Source organism: Trachypithecus francoisi, unplaced genomic scaffold (genome assembly GCF_009764315.1).
Source record: "Trachypithecus francoisi isolate TF-2019V2 unplaced genomic scaffold, Tfra_2.0 Contig01474, whole genome shotgun sequence".
Lineage (NCBI taxonomy): Eukaryota > Metazoa > Chordata > Mammalia > Primates > Cercopithecidae > Trachypithecus > Trachypithecus francoisi.
Window position 1 is genome coordinate 21096532 of NW_022681435.1, and position 17997 is coordinate 21114528.

At 35.7% G+C, this 17997-nt stretch overlaps 1 protein-coding gene across 2 annotated transcripts in view; it reads left to right on the forward strand.

The window, feature by feature from the left end:
- Nucleotides 1-17997, forward strand: part of ZNF407 (zinc finger protein 407) — a 467858-nt gene that overhangs the window by 277340 nt on the left and 172521 nt on the right. For both annotated transcript variants that reach the window (XM_033175949.1, XM_033175957.1), the window contains one exon: nucleotides 5302-5422. In XM_033175949.1, the coding sequence (XP_033031840.1) occupies nucleotides 5302-5422 (121 nt within the window). The remainder of the gene's footprint in view (nucleotides 1-5301; nucleotides 5423-17997) is intronic.

Genomic DNA, 17997 nt, shown 5'->3' on the forward strand with positions numbered 1-17997 from the left:
GAAAATGAAGCTCAGAGATCTTAGATGACCTTTAATTTATACCATTGACTTAGGCAGTGGAGTTCATGATGTCATCCTTTTACCCCACTTCAAATATCAGCAGAATCTATGAAAAAATGAATAGTTTGAGGACACCTACCAACGCTATTATAATAAACAAAAGAGCAGTGAGTTATAAGGCCAAAACATTTTATAAACACTTAGATTGAATGGAATAAGGAGACATCAGAATATATTTGTGAATTTGCATAATGAACAAAATCTTTTTTTGTTTTTGTTTTTGTTTTTTTTCTTTTTGAGATGGAGTGTCGCCCTGTCACCCAGGCTGGAGTGCAGTGGCATGATCTCAGCTCACTGCAAGCTCCGCCTCCCGGGTTCACGCCGTTCTCCTGCCTCAGCCTCCTGAGTAGTTGGGACTACAGGCGCCCGCCACCGTGCCCAGCTAATTTTGAACAAAATGTTTAAATTGCTTGACCACGTAGACTTATATTTTGAAAAGTAGAAGATTTATACTGCCTACCTAAGTCTTATTTATACAGCTGCCATAATCATAATAGTATTTTGCGGGTATAAAGATGGCACACAGACCAACAGAACAGAATGGCATCCAAAAATAGACCTGTGCATCTATTTGTCAATTGTTTTTTAAACAAGCCACCATATTTAAAGACAAATTTAACAAATGATGTGCGAAACCCTAATGGTGGAAATGTCAGAACACTACTGAGAGAAATTGAAGAACACCTGAACAGAGCGATGTACCAAGTTTATAGATCAGACAATTTAATATTATTAGGATTTCCATTTCATTGTCATCGATCAACCCAATTCCATCAGGCTATTTTTCTTAAAGATGTTGACAAGCTGATATTAAAATTTATATGGAAATTCAAAGACTTGAAATAAGGCACCAACATTGAGAAAGATAGGAGGATTTATACACTTCTTGATGTCAAGACTTCTTATGAAGTTGCAATAACGAAACTCTTCTGGTATTGGCTTCAAGATAGTCAAATGTTTATCAGTGGAAGACAATGGAGATTACAGAAATAGACCTATACTACATGGTGAATTGTTGTTTTGTTTTTTTTTAAAAAGGAGCAAAGGCAATTTAGTTTTTTCAACATTCTGTGTTGGAGCAGTTGGCTATCTATGTGCAATGAAAATGAACTTTGACCCATACTTTGTACCGTATACAAAAATTAACTCAAAATGATCATAATCTAAATGTCAAACTTAAGACTATATAAATTCTAGAAGAAAACATAGGTGAAAATTATTTCTGACTTTGGATTATCAATGATTTCTTTGATACGACATCAGTAGCCTGATTTATAAAATAAAAAATAACCTGAAAAATTATGTTGATAAATTGAAAACTGTGTAAAGTAAAACTTCTCTTTAAAAGGCACTGTAAACAGACTTAAGATAAATGACAGAGAAAGTATATATAAATGACCAATTTTATAAATAATTTTTATCCAGAATATGTAAAGAACTTTCAAAACACAATCCTGAGAAAGCAAACAACCATTTAAAAATAAGTCAAAAAGTTGAAGCAGATACTTCCCCAAAGAATATAAAGGTATGGCAGGTGAGCACATGGAAAGATCCTCCGCACCCTCGGAGGAATGCAGGTGTAAAGCGTTGACTACAACAAGCGTTGGCGGGGATTTGAAGCAAGTCATACATAGCTGGTAGGAATGTAAAATGTTCAGACCACTTTGTGAAACAGTGTGGCAGTTTCTTACAAAACAAAATATATACTACCGTATTATACACATATACCTATCATCGTCCAGGATTTACCCAAGGGATGAGGAAATATATGTTCATATAATGACTACATGTGAAGGCTCAGAGAATTTATTTGTTGTAGTAGCCAAAAATGGAACCAACCCAAATGTCCTTCAGTAGACAAATGGATAATCAAACTTGGTACACCAGTATGATGGAATACTACTCTGCAACGAAAATAAATGAAGTATTTATACTCATAGTAGCATGGATGAGTCAGAAAATAATGATGCTGAGAGAAAGAGTCCAGACAGTAGAGAATTCATACCATAAGTATGTAGGTACATACATTTCTAGGAAATGCTGACTGATATAATGGTGACAGAAAGCGTGGTGGCTTGACAAAGGGATGAACGGGGAACCGGGAAGTTAAAAGGAGTCCTTTTGGGGGTGATGATTGTGTTCATTATCTTGATTGTGGCAGAGTTTCATCAATAACAAAACTTACCAAATGGACGTTTTTGTGTGTCAATTATACCTCATTGAAGCTGTTTAAAATGCTTTATACATTCGGCCTCGTGTGGGCAGTCTAGACAGATATAAGTCAAGTTAGTAAAATAATTTATAATATGTGTCATTTTATCTAGACCAGTGCTGCCTTTGTGTTTCTGTTTGTCATGTGTACTGCACTTTGACATTGGTGTGCATTAAATTGCTATTTATTTGTTTAAATGAACAAAATCAAATCTTATAAATGCTATGTGTGGATGTTCATATGATTTCATGATACAGAATATTCCTGTGTCAAATTTGAATAGCTTCACCTATTTTTTATTCTTATGCAGTATGAATATCATATATTTTCCATCAAATTAAAGCAAAATCTGCCATCATCATAAAAGTAAATTTGTGTGTAAGTCATTTCAGTACAATTGAGCTGTCTATAGCAATTTAAGTCATTTGACCAGAGGTTTAGAGACTGAGAACAAAGAGTTATTCAAGCAGACCTTGGGTGACCACTTGAATAGGGTACTGTAGATGGGATTTATCTTAAAGACAAAAGGCTGAAAGAGACAAAAATCCCTTTCAATTCAGATTGTTACTCTGCTTGGTATATAGTCTTTAAAAAAAAAAAATAAATATTTCCTGGTAGGATCTGTTAAATGATATCTTTATGTCATATTCAGTAACTATGCAAAACCATGAATTATTTTATGTTTGCTAGCTGTTCGTCTTTTTCCTGGTTATGAGCTCTTGATGAGAAGCATTTGTGTGCTTCTTTCATCTTTGGCAGAGACTTGTTGACAATTATCAGTGTTTAGGCAGTTCTGTCATCATAATGATAAAAGCCACTGGCTATTGAGAACTCTGTGTTAAGTGTACTCTTTCCGTATTTTTTGTTGTCTTTAATCCTCGCAATCACCCTGCATGTTTGGTGGTATTGTTCTCTTGATCTTGTTCAAAGGGTCTAACAGGTAGCAAGTGAAATATGGCAAAACTAGGATCAGAATTGAAGTCCATCTGGCTTCATCTAACTACTGTGCTGCAATAAGAGAGGAAATACCACCAAATGGGTTGTATATGGATTCAGTTAAATGTTACTACAATTATGTGTAAGCAATATAAGTAGACACAGAATGTAGGGCGAACTTCTAAACGTTCTGATTTTCAGGACAGATATGGTTTTGTTGATAGCCGGATTGACAGAGAGTAATTTTAAAGTAAGATATTTTACTCCTCATTTTCTAAGTAAGTCAGTATACTCATACAGCAATCACAAAAACATGGAAAGTAAGAAATAACAAGTAGAGTTATTGAACATATGTAAAATTAATCCATCTTATATGTACAATTTGCCAGGAAAAATGTTGAGAACACTATTACTATAGATTTTTTTTTTTGTTTTTGAGAGTAGGGGAGTGAGGTTTTTTCTAAATCATTACTGTCTGATACAAATGTAATGTGATGTATACATGTATAATATTGTTTCCTGGTAGCCGTATTTGAAAAAAAGAAAATGTAACAGGTGTAAACATTTTTGCAACAGTTAATTTAACCAAATTCAAATTATTATAATTTCTACATCAAATCAATGTAACATTATTAACAATATTTTTGTTATAATCTTTGTGCTGCGATTTTGAAATTTGGTATTTTACAATTTAGAGCATCTCAATTCAGAGGCTAAATTTTCATCTGAAATATATGGTCTATATTTAGATTTGATAAAAGTTACACTTCAAAAAGTAGATTCACATTCCCAAGCTGTTCCAAGCATATTTAAACATTTTTTCAATAGCTCAGTCGAGTATCAGTTTTTACATTTAAATTTACATTAATTAAAATTAAATATCCTTGTTTTCAGTGCCTACCAGCCAATGCAGCTAGTGGAATTAAAAGCTGATAAGACTTGATGATTCTTTGAATGTGTGTGGGATGGGGAGGAATGATTTAAAGGAGAGGGAGGTGTCAAATGAAGGAAGGAAATACTTTGTTCAAGATACCAGTATGCTATTTCACTATCTTCCTGTCCTTGGCGAACTTCTTATGGTTACATTTTATAAGCACGTTCACACACACACACAGTCAAGCATCACGTAACCTTTTGGTCAGTGACAGACCACATACACAATGGTGGTCCCATGAGATTATAATGCTGTCTTTTTACTGTACCTTTTCTGTGTTTAGATGTGTTTAGATACACAGATACTTATTATTGTGTTACAGTTGCCTACAGTATTTAGTACAGTGGCATGCTGTACAGGTTTGTAGCCCAGGAGGAATAGGCTACACCATCTAGGTAGGTGTGTAGTAGGCTGTGCCATCTAGGTTTGTATAAGTGCATGCAGGATATTCTCACTACAATGCAATTGCCTAATCATACGTTGCTTAGAACCTGTCCCTGCCATTAAGCGCTGCAAAGCTATGTCTGTCTGTCTATTTAACTATGTCTGTCTGTCTATTGATGTGTCTGTTGTATCTACACAGGGTTGGTATATTTTAATGTGGTATTAAATATTCTAAATATTTATTTGGGGCCTCTTTTTACTCAGCTTAATACAGTATTTTTTTGTTGTTGCTTCTGACACTTTTTAAAGTGGTGCCTATTTATAGCTTGATTTTATTTATTCTTCTTCATATCTAATGTTAAGATTTTACTCAGTTTTAAATTATATATTCACAGTATATCTCTGTTATATGCCTATCCTTGGCTTTAACCTCACTAAGATTTTTTTAATGGCTGTGATGTAGCATGGTTTATTAAATCATTATAAATACAGTGCTGAACCATCCATAGAATTTAGATTCCTGTTTATGTATATTGAACCTTAACCATATAATCTATACTTTGCTTACATTCTAATATAGAAACAAAAATCAATGATATCTTCTAAGTTTCTCACTCTGAGAATAAATATTCAAATGTCCTAAATGTGTGGAGTCCATTGAATCATATTCTTGACATTTCATGGAAATAAATGTTTTTTAAATTGTCAATGCCGGGTTTAGTCCTTCATTTCCAGTTACTGTTATTCATCTATAACATTTCTTGATATATTACAGGAGAAAAACCTTTCAAATGCGATGAGTGTAACTTTGCCTCCACAACTCAGTCCCATTTGACTCGGCACAAACGTGTACACACTGGAGAAAAGCCCTACAGATGCCCCTGGTGTGACTACAGGTAATGACTCATCACTGAGCAGTCAAATCAGGTGGGCCGCCGTGATGGATTAAAAGCCTGTTAAATCCCAATTCAAAGTAGAGTTTTTCTAATCACCATGAATCCATATATTAGGTTGGGAGCTAATTACCTAATTTTAGTGACTTTTAAAAATAAACTATATTTTAAAGTGGTTTTAGGTTCACAATAAAATGGAGAGGATGGTCCAGAAATGGGTCCTGTATCCCTTACCCCACACATGTAGAGCCTCTTCCGTTATCAACATTCCCCAGCAGGTGGTCCATGCGTTACAGCTGATGAACCTACATTGACGTTTTTCTCACCCAGAGTCTATACTTTCAATTAGGATTCACTCTGGATGGTGAACATTCTGTGGGTTTCGAGAAATTTATGACATGTATCTGCCATTATAATATCATGCATAATTTAGTTACTGTTTAAAAAACATAACATTCTTTTGCATTTTCTATAATCTTAACATTTAGATTTTATACTTTTATCTTACAACTGCTTTTCCACTGATTTTATTGCATTTCTCAAAGTAAGGAAACCATTTTAATTAATCAGTTAGTCAACCCATTTATGATATCTTGTCTAGACTAAAGCACTCATTTATGGCAATGAAGATGATACAAGAAATTTTTCTGCCTTTAAGGATATAGCATAAAAAGTGACTCAATATTTATAAGTAATTATAATACAGATTTGAATGAGAAAAGAGAGAGGCCAGGGGAGTACATAAAGAAGGATTATGTTGAACCCAGGTGAAGTTCTCACAGAGGAGACAGCATCTCAGCCATGGCATAAAAAATGGTAAAATTATTTCCAGGACCCAATCCACATGTGTTCTGAAAGGATGAGGAGGGGTTGACACCTTGTAGCATGTTAGTGCTGAAAGCATCTTGGAGCTCATGGATGTGCAGTGCGCTCACTTGCATCCACAGTGGCTGAGTGATGTCTGCCAGGTCGCAGAGTTACTTAGTGGCGGCAGCGAAGCCTTGGTGCAGCAGAGTGTGAGATAGACTCAGACAATGCTAAATCGTCCTCTCAAGTACTTGATAAGGTATGTGTAGAGAGGCATAGTGGAAGATCAGGTGGAGCATAGAGCTTGCAGCCAGGTCACATTGTGCCTGAAGCCTGCAAGAGTGACATTGGACCCCATGTGGTGGTCTATGGGACCCCACATAGTTTGCAGGCAGCTGAATGACATCCGTCTTAAGAAGCCTCACCTCAAGGATGAGAGCCTTCCTTATCTTGAAGCTGAAGATCTCCACTGTGCTCAACCCACATGATGACATGAAGTTGAGGGTGTGTCTTTAAATGCAGCCCACTTTTGTTGAATATTATGTATGCTAAGCCTGAAACCTTTAAAAAGTTAGGTTTTTGTGTTCCTGTGGATCTAGCCTATGCCTTTAGCAAATATATTGCCATAATTTCTATTATCAGCCACATTATTGCATTAAGTTTTATGTGAAAGGTCATCATATAGTACAGAGATATTACAGATGTATTTCATTCATTAATTATTCATTCATTCAACATTTTATGAGTTCTGTCTTCGCTTAACACTGGATTGGTGTTTCTTGGAAATTTGGTAAAATGGTGATCTAATTAGAGGTAGACAGAAATTCTATGGTGCTTATAATATGGGTTCTTTAAAAGACAAACATTATTAAATGTTCTTTTTCCTTATTAAAGAGATCATGTAGTAGTTGGAGTTCCTGTAAAACACAGAAAAGCAATTAGAAAATTATAAGAATTTCCTTTCATTTTCCCCCTTAACCTCTTAGGATTGTGCCCAGTGAGTTTTACTGTATGCATGAGGTTCTTACTGCTGTTGTCGGTGGGGGATTCTTTTGTTTCAGTATATATTTTTTTATACTTAAAAAATTATAAATACCTTTCCATGTCAACAACTGTTCTCCTACGTAACTACTTTATAGTCTTCAAACTTTTATTTTTAAGCAGCAGGATTCTGATTTCAAACAAGATTATATATAAAATTCCACAAATAAAACAGAGAAAAGCGTTACCTACTTATAAGTAGATTTAATCATTAAAATCTGTATTTACTTATCGTAATGTTAAACGTAGCACAAGACTGTTTTGACAAGCCACACATTTTTAAATACGAGGACTTGTTGATAACAATTGCCAGTTAGCTGCAGCATCCAGTTTCTGTCTGTGTTTGGTATAAGCACAGCACAAGGGTGTCATGAGGAGTGCAAGCCGTGTGGAGAACCTGGGCTCAGCACTGCTTAGCTGTGGGACCGTGGTCAAACTATTGAGTGAAATGCCTCTTTCTTGTTTGTAAATCGGGGGTTCTTAGTGGACCAGCCTCATAGGATTATGGTGAATATTAGGTGAGAAGCACTTTGAAGTCACTTAGCCAGAGTCTGGCAGGTCAGTCACTTGCTGAACGTTCGCCCTCGTTCTCACTGTCGCCTCAGGTGAATGTTTCAGGTTTTCCCTCACCTTTCCATCTCAGGAGACTGCTCAACAAGTTAATGCAGGAATGTCAATGTCCTGAAGGTCTTCCGTGTGTTAAAATGTTGTTGGTAATACATGCCAATATGCTTTTTGTAAAAAACAGTTTTTGAAGTAAAAATTTATTAAATCCAAAATCAATTGTTGGATAATTGCTGAGAATACTTAACAGTTTCAAAATGCCTAGTTTGTAAACTACTGTTTTGACATGTAATTTTAATCTGTACATGGCCCCAAGTTACATTGATGCACAATAATGAATTTATTAAGGTTTTGGACACATAAGCCATTTTCAGGCTTTTACCCTGAAAATGCTTATGCCTAAATCTTTGTGCATGTTCCAGATTTTTTGAAATGCATTTCGAAAAGCGCGGTTTAAGGCTTTTGATAGTATGGCTGGAAAGGTGGTGATTTTTTTCCTCTGATCAGTACTGTGCTTTGGTAGATCCATTTATGCATACAAAGATTTCACAGTATTTCAGGTTTTCTTGGTTTGAAAATGTATTACACTTTTTACTAAGGTTGAGATCATGTTACTCGTCCCTTATTCAAGTTATCTCCCTGAAATAACCTCACTTCTGTTTAGGACTGCATTTCAGCCAGCTGGATCCCATCCATGTTATATCTGTCAGGTACTACTTTTAAAAGGATGGTGTTTTCTAAGTGTATTGTTACTGTTCTACAAATAAAAGACTTACGACATTGAAATCCAGTGATAGCTACCAAATTTCCCTTTGAAATGCTTAATGTGCATTATAAAAGAGTAATTTTTAACCTTTATTTAAAACTTTTGAATAATTGATTATTAGTGAAAGTAAATGGTTTGAACACTTTCTGTTCCTGGGACAGCTTCACCATTCTGCGTACCTGTGAATAGGCTTTCTTTTACTAGTGAACAAAAGGCAAGTTCACCTTGACCAGGAGTATAAAAAATTTGCAAAAGTTTGAATACTTCTGAAGTGAGAGAATATGAATGAAATATGGTTAGAACAGGTATCTTTACTTTCTTGTTGATGAAAAAAAGATTTAAAAATGAACAGATAGTTAAGTTTCCAAATATTGTTTTTGTTGTATACAATAGTAGGAACAGGATCCCGTATTTGCCTCACATAAATGTATTCTTTCACAGCATAAATAAATTTGAATGTTATATTTTCATAGATTTAATAAGTCTTTAAGATGATCACATATTTCCTATGAAGAAAATTATTTAATTTATTTTCATATTTATCTCACTGGTTTATTTTCATAATATTTTACTGCTCAAAATATGTAATGTCTAGTTTTATGTTTTTATTTGTGTAGTATCAATAGATAAAAATTATTCCTGTGGAGTATTCCTGTACTTGCCATTATTAACACTTAATTTACAGGCAGCTTACCATCATTAGAAACTGAAATATTACTTAAATTTCATTTGAAAATGTATTTCTCATTTTATAAATTGAACGTTAGTGGAGAAATACTAGTAGTTATAATTATTCATGAAAAATACAAATATAGATTTGTTTACAAAAGAACTTTATAATTGGTCTTTTGAACCTGAGGCTATTTTTCAAGTTTGCATTATTAATTTAGGCAATGACATCTCATTCTATTTAAATGTAAACATGTACCCCCTTCATTAGCTTTTACTGTCTAAAATATCCGGAAGTCTAATCCATTACAAATCACTGTATTCAATCATTACTCCAAAACTTTTTTGCCATTTATTACTATTCATTATAATTTCAAAGCACAAATTAGATTCATAGCACACTGGTCTAGAATATTATTTCTGTAGCAAATTCTTTAGATGTGTTTCTGCATTAATATGAAAAAAATAACATTTTTCTGTGTTTTTATTTTTCTTTGTTACATACCACCTCCGTATTAATGAGAATGAAATAGAAAAAAATTTAGTGTGTTATAGTAAGTAAACTTTGGAATAGCATAAAATTCCTACTTTCTGAACCGTAGGGTTTGTAAATATTGAACTACGTTCTGTTTCACTCATCATACTGGCTTCCGTATCAGAGTGGATGTGTTTCACTTTAGTGGCCTCAGTTGGGATTTTGTTTATGTGAAACTTATCTTCCCATTGGCTTCCATTTCTTCTCTATGATTTATAGGGGATATGTAATAAATGCATATTAAACAGTAAAGTACTGATAAATCATGAAAAGTAACGTAGAAATACTACCTGTAGTATAAAAATATTAAGGGTAATGCTACATTGCACTTTAAATGATAATTAGTAAATTGCAGAAAACTGAAATGTCAAGCCAGACTCTGGCAGTTTCATCATCTGCATATTGTGTCTCTATTATTGAAATTGGGATAGCATCAGTGCTCCTTAAGTCTAGTTTTGGCCAGAGTTTTCCTTAACTGTGTCACTTCCTTAGTACTTCTAACCTTACATACTCTTTTTAAATTTTTTTTAACTTTCTACATTTTTCTCTATTTTTCTTCTTTATTCATTACTTGACATCATAACCCTGAGTAGAAAGTCTGTATCTCGTGGAGCAGAAGAACGGAATCTGCAGTCCCTGCCTCGTGTTGAAGATTTACCTCGTCATTTTGCTAAATTTGTTGGAAATACATTTTGGGTGTTTCCCCCCCTACTTATGGCTGATATAGCTCTTAACCAGTGTTAATGACTTCTACGGAGTAGTTTTTGATTTCAAGAGGATTGTTTTTCTTTTTTGGATGAGGGGAAGTCAAAAAATACTTGAAGTAACGTCATAACTCAGATAGTGATGCTCAACTGGGAATGTGCCTACATTTTGGAATAGTCTCCAGTATCTCTTTGATTTCATATCTAAACATTTTGTTGAGTATTTCTAATCAAATTTATCAAGTTCTTACACACATGACTGACGCAGGGCAAATTTCCTATTCTTTACCACCATTTGATATACGTATTGACATCCTTGAAAATTTTTGCCAAACATACTTTAAATTTAATAGAATTTTGTCTGAACTTTGCATATTGCTGGAAGCATTTTTAAGGAAGTTTTAAGATGCAATGACAAAAAAATTGTATTTATAATTTTCATTTCTCCTGAAAGTTGAGTTTAATTTTTTAAACATATATTTATCTAAAATATCTCAGTTATAAAACATGTTTTTCATGTCATAGATAATAGTATACATTTCTATACAATTTTCTTGTATAAACACTTTATGTTGATAATGCATAGCTAAGTAATAAGGCAAGCCTTCTTAGGTATTGTGGCATTAAGAATTCAGTATACAATGGGATTCATTGTTCTGTTCTGCCACTCGTTTCAGCAGCATCCTGAGTTAGGGCGACTCACTCCACAGGGAATAAATTTTCTGCTTTTGGATAATCTCTTCAGAGACTTTCCGTTTTCCTTTTGCTTCCTGTGCAGGCTCATAGGCTATACCAGAAGAAGCAGTGGATAGAACAAATGTAGTTTTGCCCCTGAGTAAAGACAATGAGAAAAAATAGATCTTTATCTCTGTAGCAGTATATTTACTGAGAGAAGTGAAATTATATATACCAAAATGAACAGTACACAATTTTCCAAAGAATTGGAGGTTGCATTTATTTCTTTTGGGTGAATTTGAAGTTCTTAAAGAATAAAGGGATCCCATAAAAATAACCAAAATGAAAATGTCTAGAATTAATATTAGATATACTTGAGGTTTGAAGTAGTTTGATCAATGCCGCAAACCTGGTTTGATCAGAACAGACTGTAAATCAAAACTATTTTTGTCATTTAAAGTACCTGTCAACACGTTTTCATTATGTCATTTATCTCAAGTCTATATATCTTTATATTTTACTCTATTGTAACTGCCAATCTAGTTGATGGAATAAAAATACAAATGTCCCAGGCTGAAAGATTACTTTGAAAGCCTAAAATTCCAGTTCCTTTCCAAACTTTGCTTAGACTAATAACGATTCCAAAGCCGTCTTCAAATTGCGATGAATTTCTGGAAGACAAATGTGTCCACTGAATTATCTGTGCAGTGCTTGTTCCTGGTCAGATCACCCCTTCCTGCTCCTCACCTGCACACAGTTCAGCCAGCCACAGGTAGATGTCAGTGTGGTGGCTGGTTTGCGAAGCTGTTTGGCCCTGGCAAGCATAAAGATTGCTTTGATATAAATGGTGAATTGATGGGTGCTGACGAGTTGATGGGTGCAGCACACCAACATGGCATAAGTATACATATGTAACAAACCTGCACGTTATGCACATGTACCCTAGAACTTAAAGTATAATAAAAAAAAAAAAAAAAAAAAAAAAGAAAGGTTCTCCTAGCTTGTGTCCTGATGACACTTGATGCCGGTGTACTGTCTTTCACTCAGAGTAGAAGCTCCTGGCAAGGTTAGGCGGGATTTTTTTGAGGGGTTCACCAACACAATAAAATGAATGTCCTCTTAATTGTATCATCTGTTCAGACATTCTATAATGAAGTGTGAAAGTTGTACCATGTGTTAATCTATTCTTCCTTCTTTCAGACAGTTCCTTGCAGCAGAACTTGAGTTCTTCCTGAATGAAATATTTCCTGTTTTTCTTTGCCCATTTCATTGGTGAATTTTATCTCATCAGTTCTAATTTTTTATTTGGTTTTGTATTTTCTGTAATGTTATTTATCTAGTGTTACTTTCATATTCAGCTTGCTTTATTCATGATTTTCTTTCTTGCCCTCTAACACACAAGTACATAGGCTTTTTAAAATTTTTGTTTCAGCCTAGGAGGCTCTGTGCTGATATAGCACAAGCATTTACACTGGGCCTTTAGTTAATATATTGTTACATTTTAATCTAAAAAAAAAAAAAAAAAAAAACCTTGTTTAAGTAAAAGATCTTACAAACTTGAAAACAAATAGATTTCACAGCATTAAAAATTATACATTGGTTCACATGTCTTTAAAAGAAAAAGAATCAGAGACCTACTTTTTGTTTATCAGTTACAAATAAGTTGCTTTGTTTGTTGATGTAGCTTAAATAGGCATTGAGATCACAGATTAATTAGAAGTCATTTGGAACACAAAGTGACCATACATTCCCTCTGCTATCTCTCTAAGTAGAATCCAGATAAACATGTTTATTAAACCTACTGTTGTTGAATCCCAAATCCAGTCATTATAAAAGGACCAAAGCTATCTTTGGGGATGGTCTTTCTACAAGGAATTACTATGGACAGTCCCTTGGGTAGTAGTTAGATATATCTGTATATATTGTGGAAGAAAGAAAGGCCTTAGAGATGAAAAAAAATAGAAAAATTTTTGGGCGATAGTCTCTTGCATAATAAGTTATTCCTTAGACACTAGAGCTATTATCACACAACAAAACACTTTACTATGTAACTATCTGTATCTTCTAGCAATAGAAGCTCTTACAGTGTAGCTTATTAGGAAAACTCTGTAATCTCCAGGAGGAGCTGACAGAAGTCAGAATATCACCTCTGCATCCCTACAGTGTGGAGTGGATGAAGCCTCAGATGTGGATCTGAGAGAAAATAACACCATTTTTGCAAGTACTATTAGTAGAAAATAACACAACAGAATAACTTTGGAGTACATAAAAGTTTGACCAGTTTTCACTAATTCGGTCAGAATGCTGAGATACTAGTTATTTCATTTTATTTTCAGCTTCTTTGTTTCCATGTATTCTGAAATATTGTCTGCTTGGAGCCTGTAGAAAAAATGTGAAAGAGAGACAGAAAGACAAACTTGGAACATTTGGAAAATGGTGATGCCGTCGGTTTTATGAAGCAGAGGAAGTCAGAGCAGCTTATGTATCAGTGTATCTGACTCATTGCGCTCCCTTTAGACATAAGACGCTGCCTTCTGTGTGGTAGGATTTACTGGGTATATTTTGGCTTGTCCTTAAGAATTCTTCAAGACAATATTATATTTTTTATAAATTTTACATCTTTGTCTTCTTCATTAGGGAATGTAACATAAATTTTTTGTTGGATTTTTTTTTCCTATTCATATTATTTTCCTACTTAACTATATCTATGAGAAGTTCTAGAAAAAGAACTGCTTCTAAGGTTTGTTTTGTTTTGGTAAAACAATGTTACGCTGTTGCTAACTGCAGAACTGCAAGTGAGCAATAATTCAAATAAACTAGAATTTGTTATTTAATAACATAGTATGTAACCTGATACTTTTCTCTATGGAGAATTTTAACCTAATTTGATCTTCCGTCTTATTCTTTAAACTTTAATCTCTTATTTTTAATTATTTTGGTCTGAATCTTTCTAAACAAACTAGTCCTCATTTTGCATCTTTCATATTAGCTGGGGCACCATTTGGAGATCTCTGTGTAGGTCTTGAGTATATGTTGATTAATTTGACATGTTATTTTCTTTCAATACATTTTGTTTCTTCATCTTAAATTACAACTTTTAACACATACATGAAATGTCATAAAACAAGATTTTTTCCATTGAGAGAATACATAAATTTCAAATTTTGTGCTTAAATATGGTAATTAGTATTTTGGATTGCATTATTTGGGGGAAAAGTGGTTGACATTTGAATTTCATAAATTTGTTCCAATCTAGGCCGGGCGCGGTGGCTCAAGCCTGTAATCCCAGCACTTTGGGAGGCTGAGACGGGAGGATCACGATGTCAGGAGATCGAGACCATCCTGGCTAACACGGTGAAACCCCGTCTCTACTAAAAACTACAAAAAACTAGCTGGGCGAGGTGGCGGCGCCTGTAGTCCCAGCTACTCGGGAGGCTGAGGCAGGAGAATGGCGTAAACCCGGGAGGCGGAGCTTGCAGTGAGCTGAGATCCGGCCGCAGCACTCCAGCCTGGGTGACAGAGCGAGACTCCGTCTCAAAAAAAAAAAAAAAAGTAAGACTATGTTCCATTCTGTACTCCCAAATTACACTTTTCCTTTGATGTCAAGCTCTCTTTTTCACACGGACAAGCCTGGATTGTAGGTCCTGTGAGATCCTGTGGTAAAAGACGGCAGGAAGTCTGTGTGGGTTTCTCTCCACTGTCTGTGCTGGATGGTCTGTTTTCCTCCAAAAGCAGTAGGGAGACAGTGCAGGATGCTGAGCGGGAAAATGACATAGTCACACTTAACTTTGCAAAATCACCTGTGCAGGACAAATAGTGAGTCAGAGAGGGATCCAACAGGAGACGGGAGACCATTTAAAAGACAATTGCAAAGGTACAGGCAGAAAATCACCTTAAACTAATGCTGTGATGGAAGGGCAGAGAGTGGCAGGTGATGGGAGGGAGAACCAGTGGACCTGTGGGCCCAGTGAATGGACTAAGGGAAGGTGACAGAGAGCCACACGCCATCCTTCAGGTGTGCTGGCCAGGGCTGCTGGGTGAGTAACTGTGCCAGTCAGGGAGGTCCTCTCTCCTGGAGGGGGATATCCTTTAGGAAAAGGATGGTCTGGGATGAGCTGCCCATGAGCTGCCCATGTGATGTCCAAATGAAGCCAGGTCAGTAGGTGCATAGTTCAGTTCTCATCTATGTGGAACTTGATGTGATTGATGTTTTCCTTGGAACATGTGGAAAATGAAATAAGCAGAGAAGCAAATAGCCTGTATGAGAGACCGAGTAGCAGGCTCACGAACAGGGGAGGGACCTCCAGGAAAGAGAGGTGCATGCACCAAGCAAAGAGTGGGCAGCGTGCCAGGTGTTGAGTGAAATAGGGGAGTGCAGCCTGCCAGCCACAGTCACTAAGAGTCTCAGGTTCCCTTGGGAAGACCAGTTTTAGTAAAGTGATGAGAACAGAAAACGGGTAAGTGGACAGAAGTGCAGAAATGATAAGCTTGCCTGTTGCCTGGTGTTCACAGAAACTTTGCCTTGAGGCTGCTCTGTGAAAACCCTGGGCTAGAGGGAAAGACAGAGGGTGGCAGCTGAAGGCAGGTAGACGGATGCATACTGTCTTTGTGTTGGCATTCATTCGTTTACTGAAAATCACTTTCTGAAATTTACTTAAATGTTTATGTGCCAAGTGTTTATATGTCCATTGAAACAGTAAAGCTGAAAACTGCATCATTCGTGATGGCTAGTACAGTGTATACATGATTAGGGTTGGTGAAGCAGGGGCCACTGCTAATAGTTAGATCCTCTGAGGACTTCTGGGAACACTCCGAGTTGAGCCAGTGCCTCACTATTGTCCTGTGGGTCCTCTCTCTGCACATGGAGAACTGTGGCTTCAGGCCTTCCCTGTCATTTCATGTGGCTACGATAACAACTTTCCCACCTTTTGGGGGTACTACATGGCACCACTTTTTATCTTCGTTGAGGCTGGAGTTTTGAATCAAGAAAACAGAAATGATGTAATGGTATAATCTGTCTCCTCCACACCTGTACACCCCACAAGTTGGGGTTTTATTTGCCCTGTGTGGAGAATTCTTACAGAAGCTTGTGTTGCTTCAGCTATGTTTCATTAATTTAACAAGTTGCTTGCTGCTAGCTAACGATTTAGTGTAATCATTTAACACACACTCACTTTCAATATAGTCTTTTAAAGTGTGACATCTTCTCTGTGACTTATTGTAAACAATTTTTGCTCATGTCTCAGGTTTTTCTAAGATCAGTAAGTCTAACAGGACACTCTAATGACATCATAAGCCAATTGAAGAGCACGCAGTCATTTCTCTTGATGACACCTGACTCCTCCTGACTCCTGCATGTGTTTACAGCCATTCAATTTGTTTTCACCTATCTTTTGTTCAGCTTATTCCGAGTGGTTATGAGCATCATGTTACATTTTTACCAAGCACGAACTTAATTCTATGTTTTCTGTGTTCTTATGTGCTAAAATTTCCATTGAAGACTGTTTTAAATTGTTCCCTACCTTCTTCAAATTGCCATTTTTTTCTAGAAATATGTAATTCCCTTTGAGTGTGTCCTACAAGAGGAATATGATAATAAGGATCCTGGTGGTGAAGTTAGTGTGTGTATAATGTGAACAGGGAAGGCAAACATATCACCCTGTAGACTGAGATAGGGAACGTGATCTGTTTCCATGACTTAGGGTGCGTTGTAACTGCTGAGTATTGGTGTCAGTTGTATTAAACCACTAAAAAGTGGAAATAAGTCATATATATGGCCCTACAGGTTGATGGATGCTATTTTTGCATTCATTAGCATTTTGTATGGGTTTCCTTTGATTCTATTGGAATTTTAGCTGCTTCATTTCATTATGAATTAGGATTACCACAAGATTGTTATGGCTGCATCTCCATTTTAGGTTTTAGATTGTTTTTCAACCTTAAAAATAATGATGTATTTCCCTTTGCAAATTGAGATAGTTCTGTTTTGTACATCTTCTCTCAAACTTTTGGCACCATTTTTGCAAGTACAAATAAAGATGGTAGAAATAGTCACCACAGTGCTCCTAAAGTAGGTTACTTCTAGCATCAGTGACAATGTTTTGTGACATTGTGAGGAAGCCTCCCTGTACTAGGCTAGCATAGCACTTCTAAGAAAAAGAGACCCGGAAGACTCAGAGTGGGAGTGGCTGTGATGAGCAAGTGTGTCATCTGGAACCATCCTCCCAGGCCCAGGGGCCCGTGTGCCCACGCCTGAGAAATATATGGACAATATCAGCATATATATATTTTTAATTACATGTTCCTTCCAATTAATGATTTCTGTGTGGCCTTTGAAAAATGATGTTATTAATGTAATGATTATACAATCCAGCTCTTCTTGAGTTATGTGTATGTACTTGTTTTTAACTACACATGCACACACATATATTATTACCTTCCTTGCATCTCTTTTTAACAAAACAATCCTTTAAAACACTATGTCCTCATGTAAAAAACAGTCAACACAAGGTTTCAGTTTTATTTTTAAGGTTTTTTTTTTTTTTTTAGTTTAAAAGTGGAATATATGTTTTCCTTAGCTGTAAAAGCACAATCAAAGCAACATGATAAGTGAGTCAGTGTTGTAAAAGTAAAACTAATTTTGCCTTCACTCACATGAGCTATAGAAGGAGGAAGCTTTATTGTCCCTGGGAAGGTGATAAGGCAGAGTAATTGTATATTATACTGTCCTGGAACATCTGCCTGAAGACTGTTGGAGCAATTCATCTATCATGGACGATACAGCATGTTTTGTCTTTTTGCTTTAACCCGTCCCCAC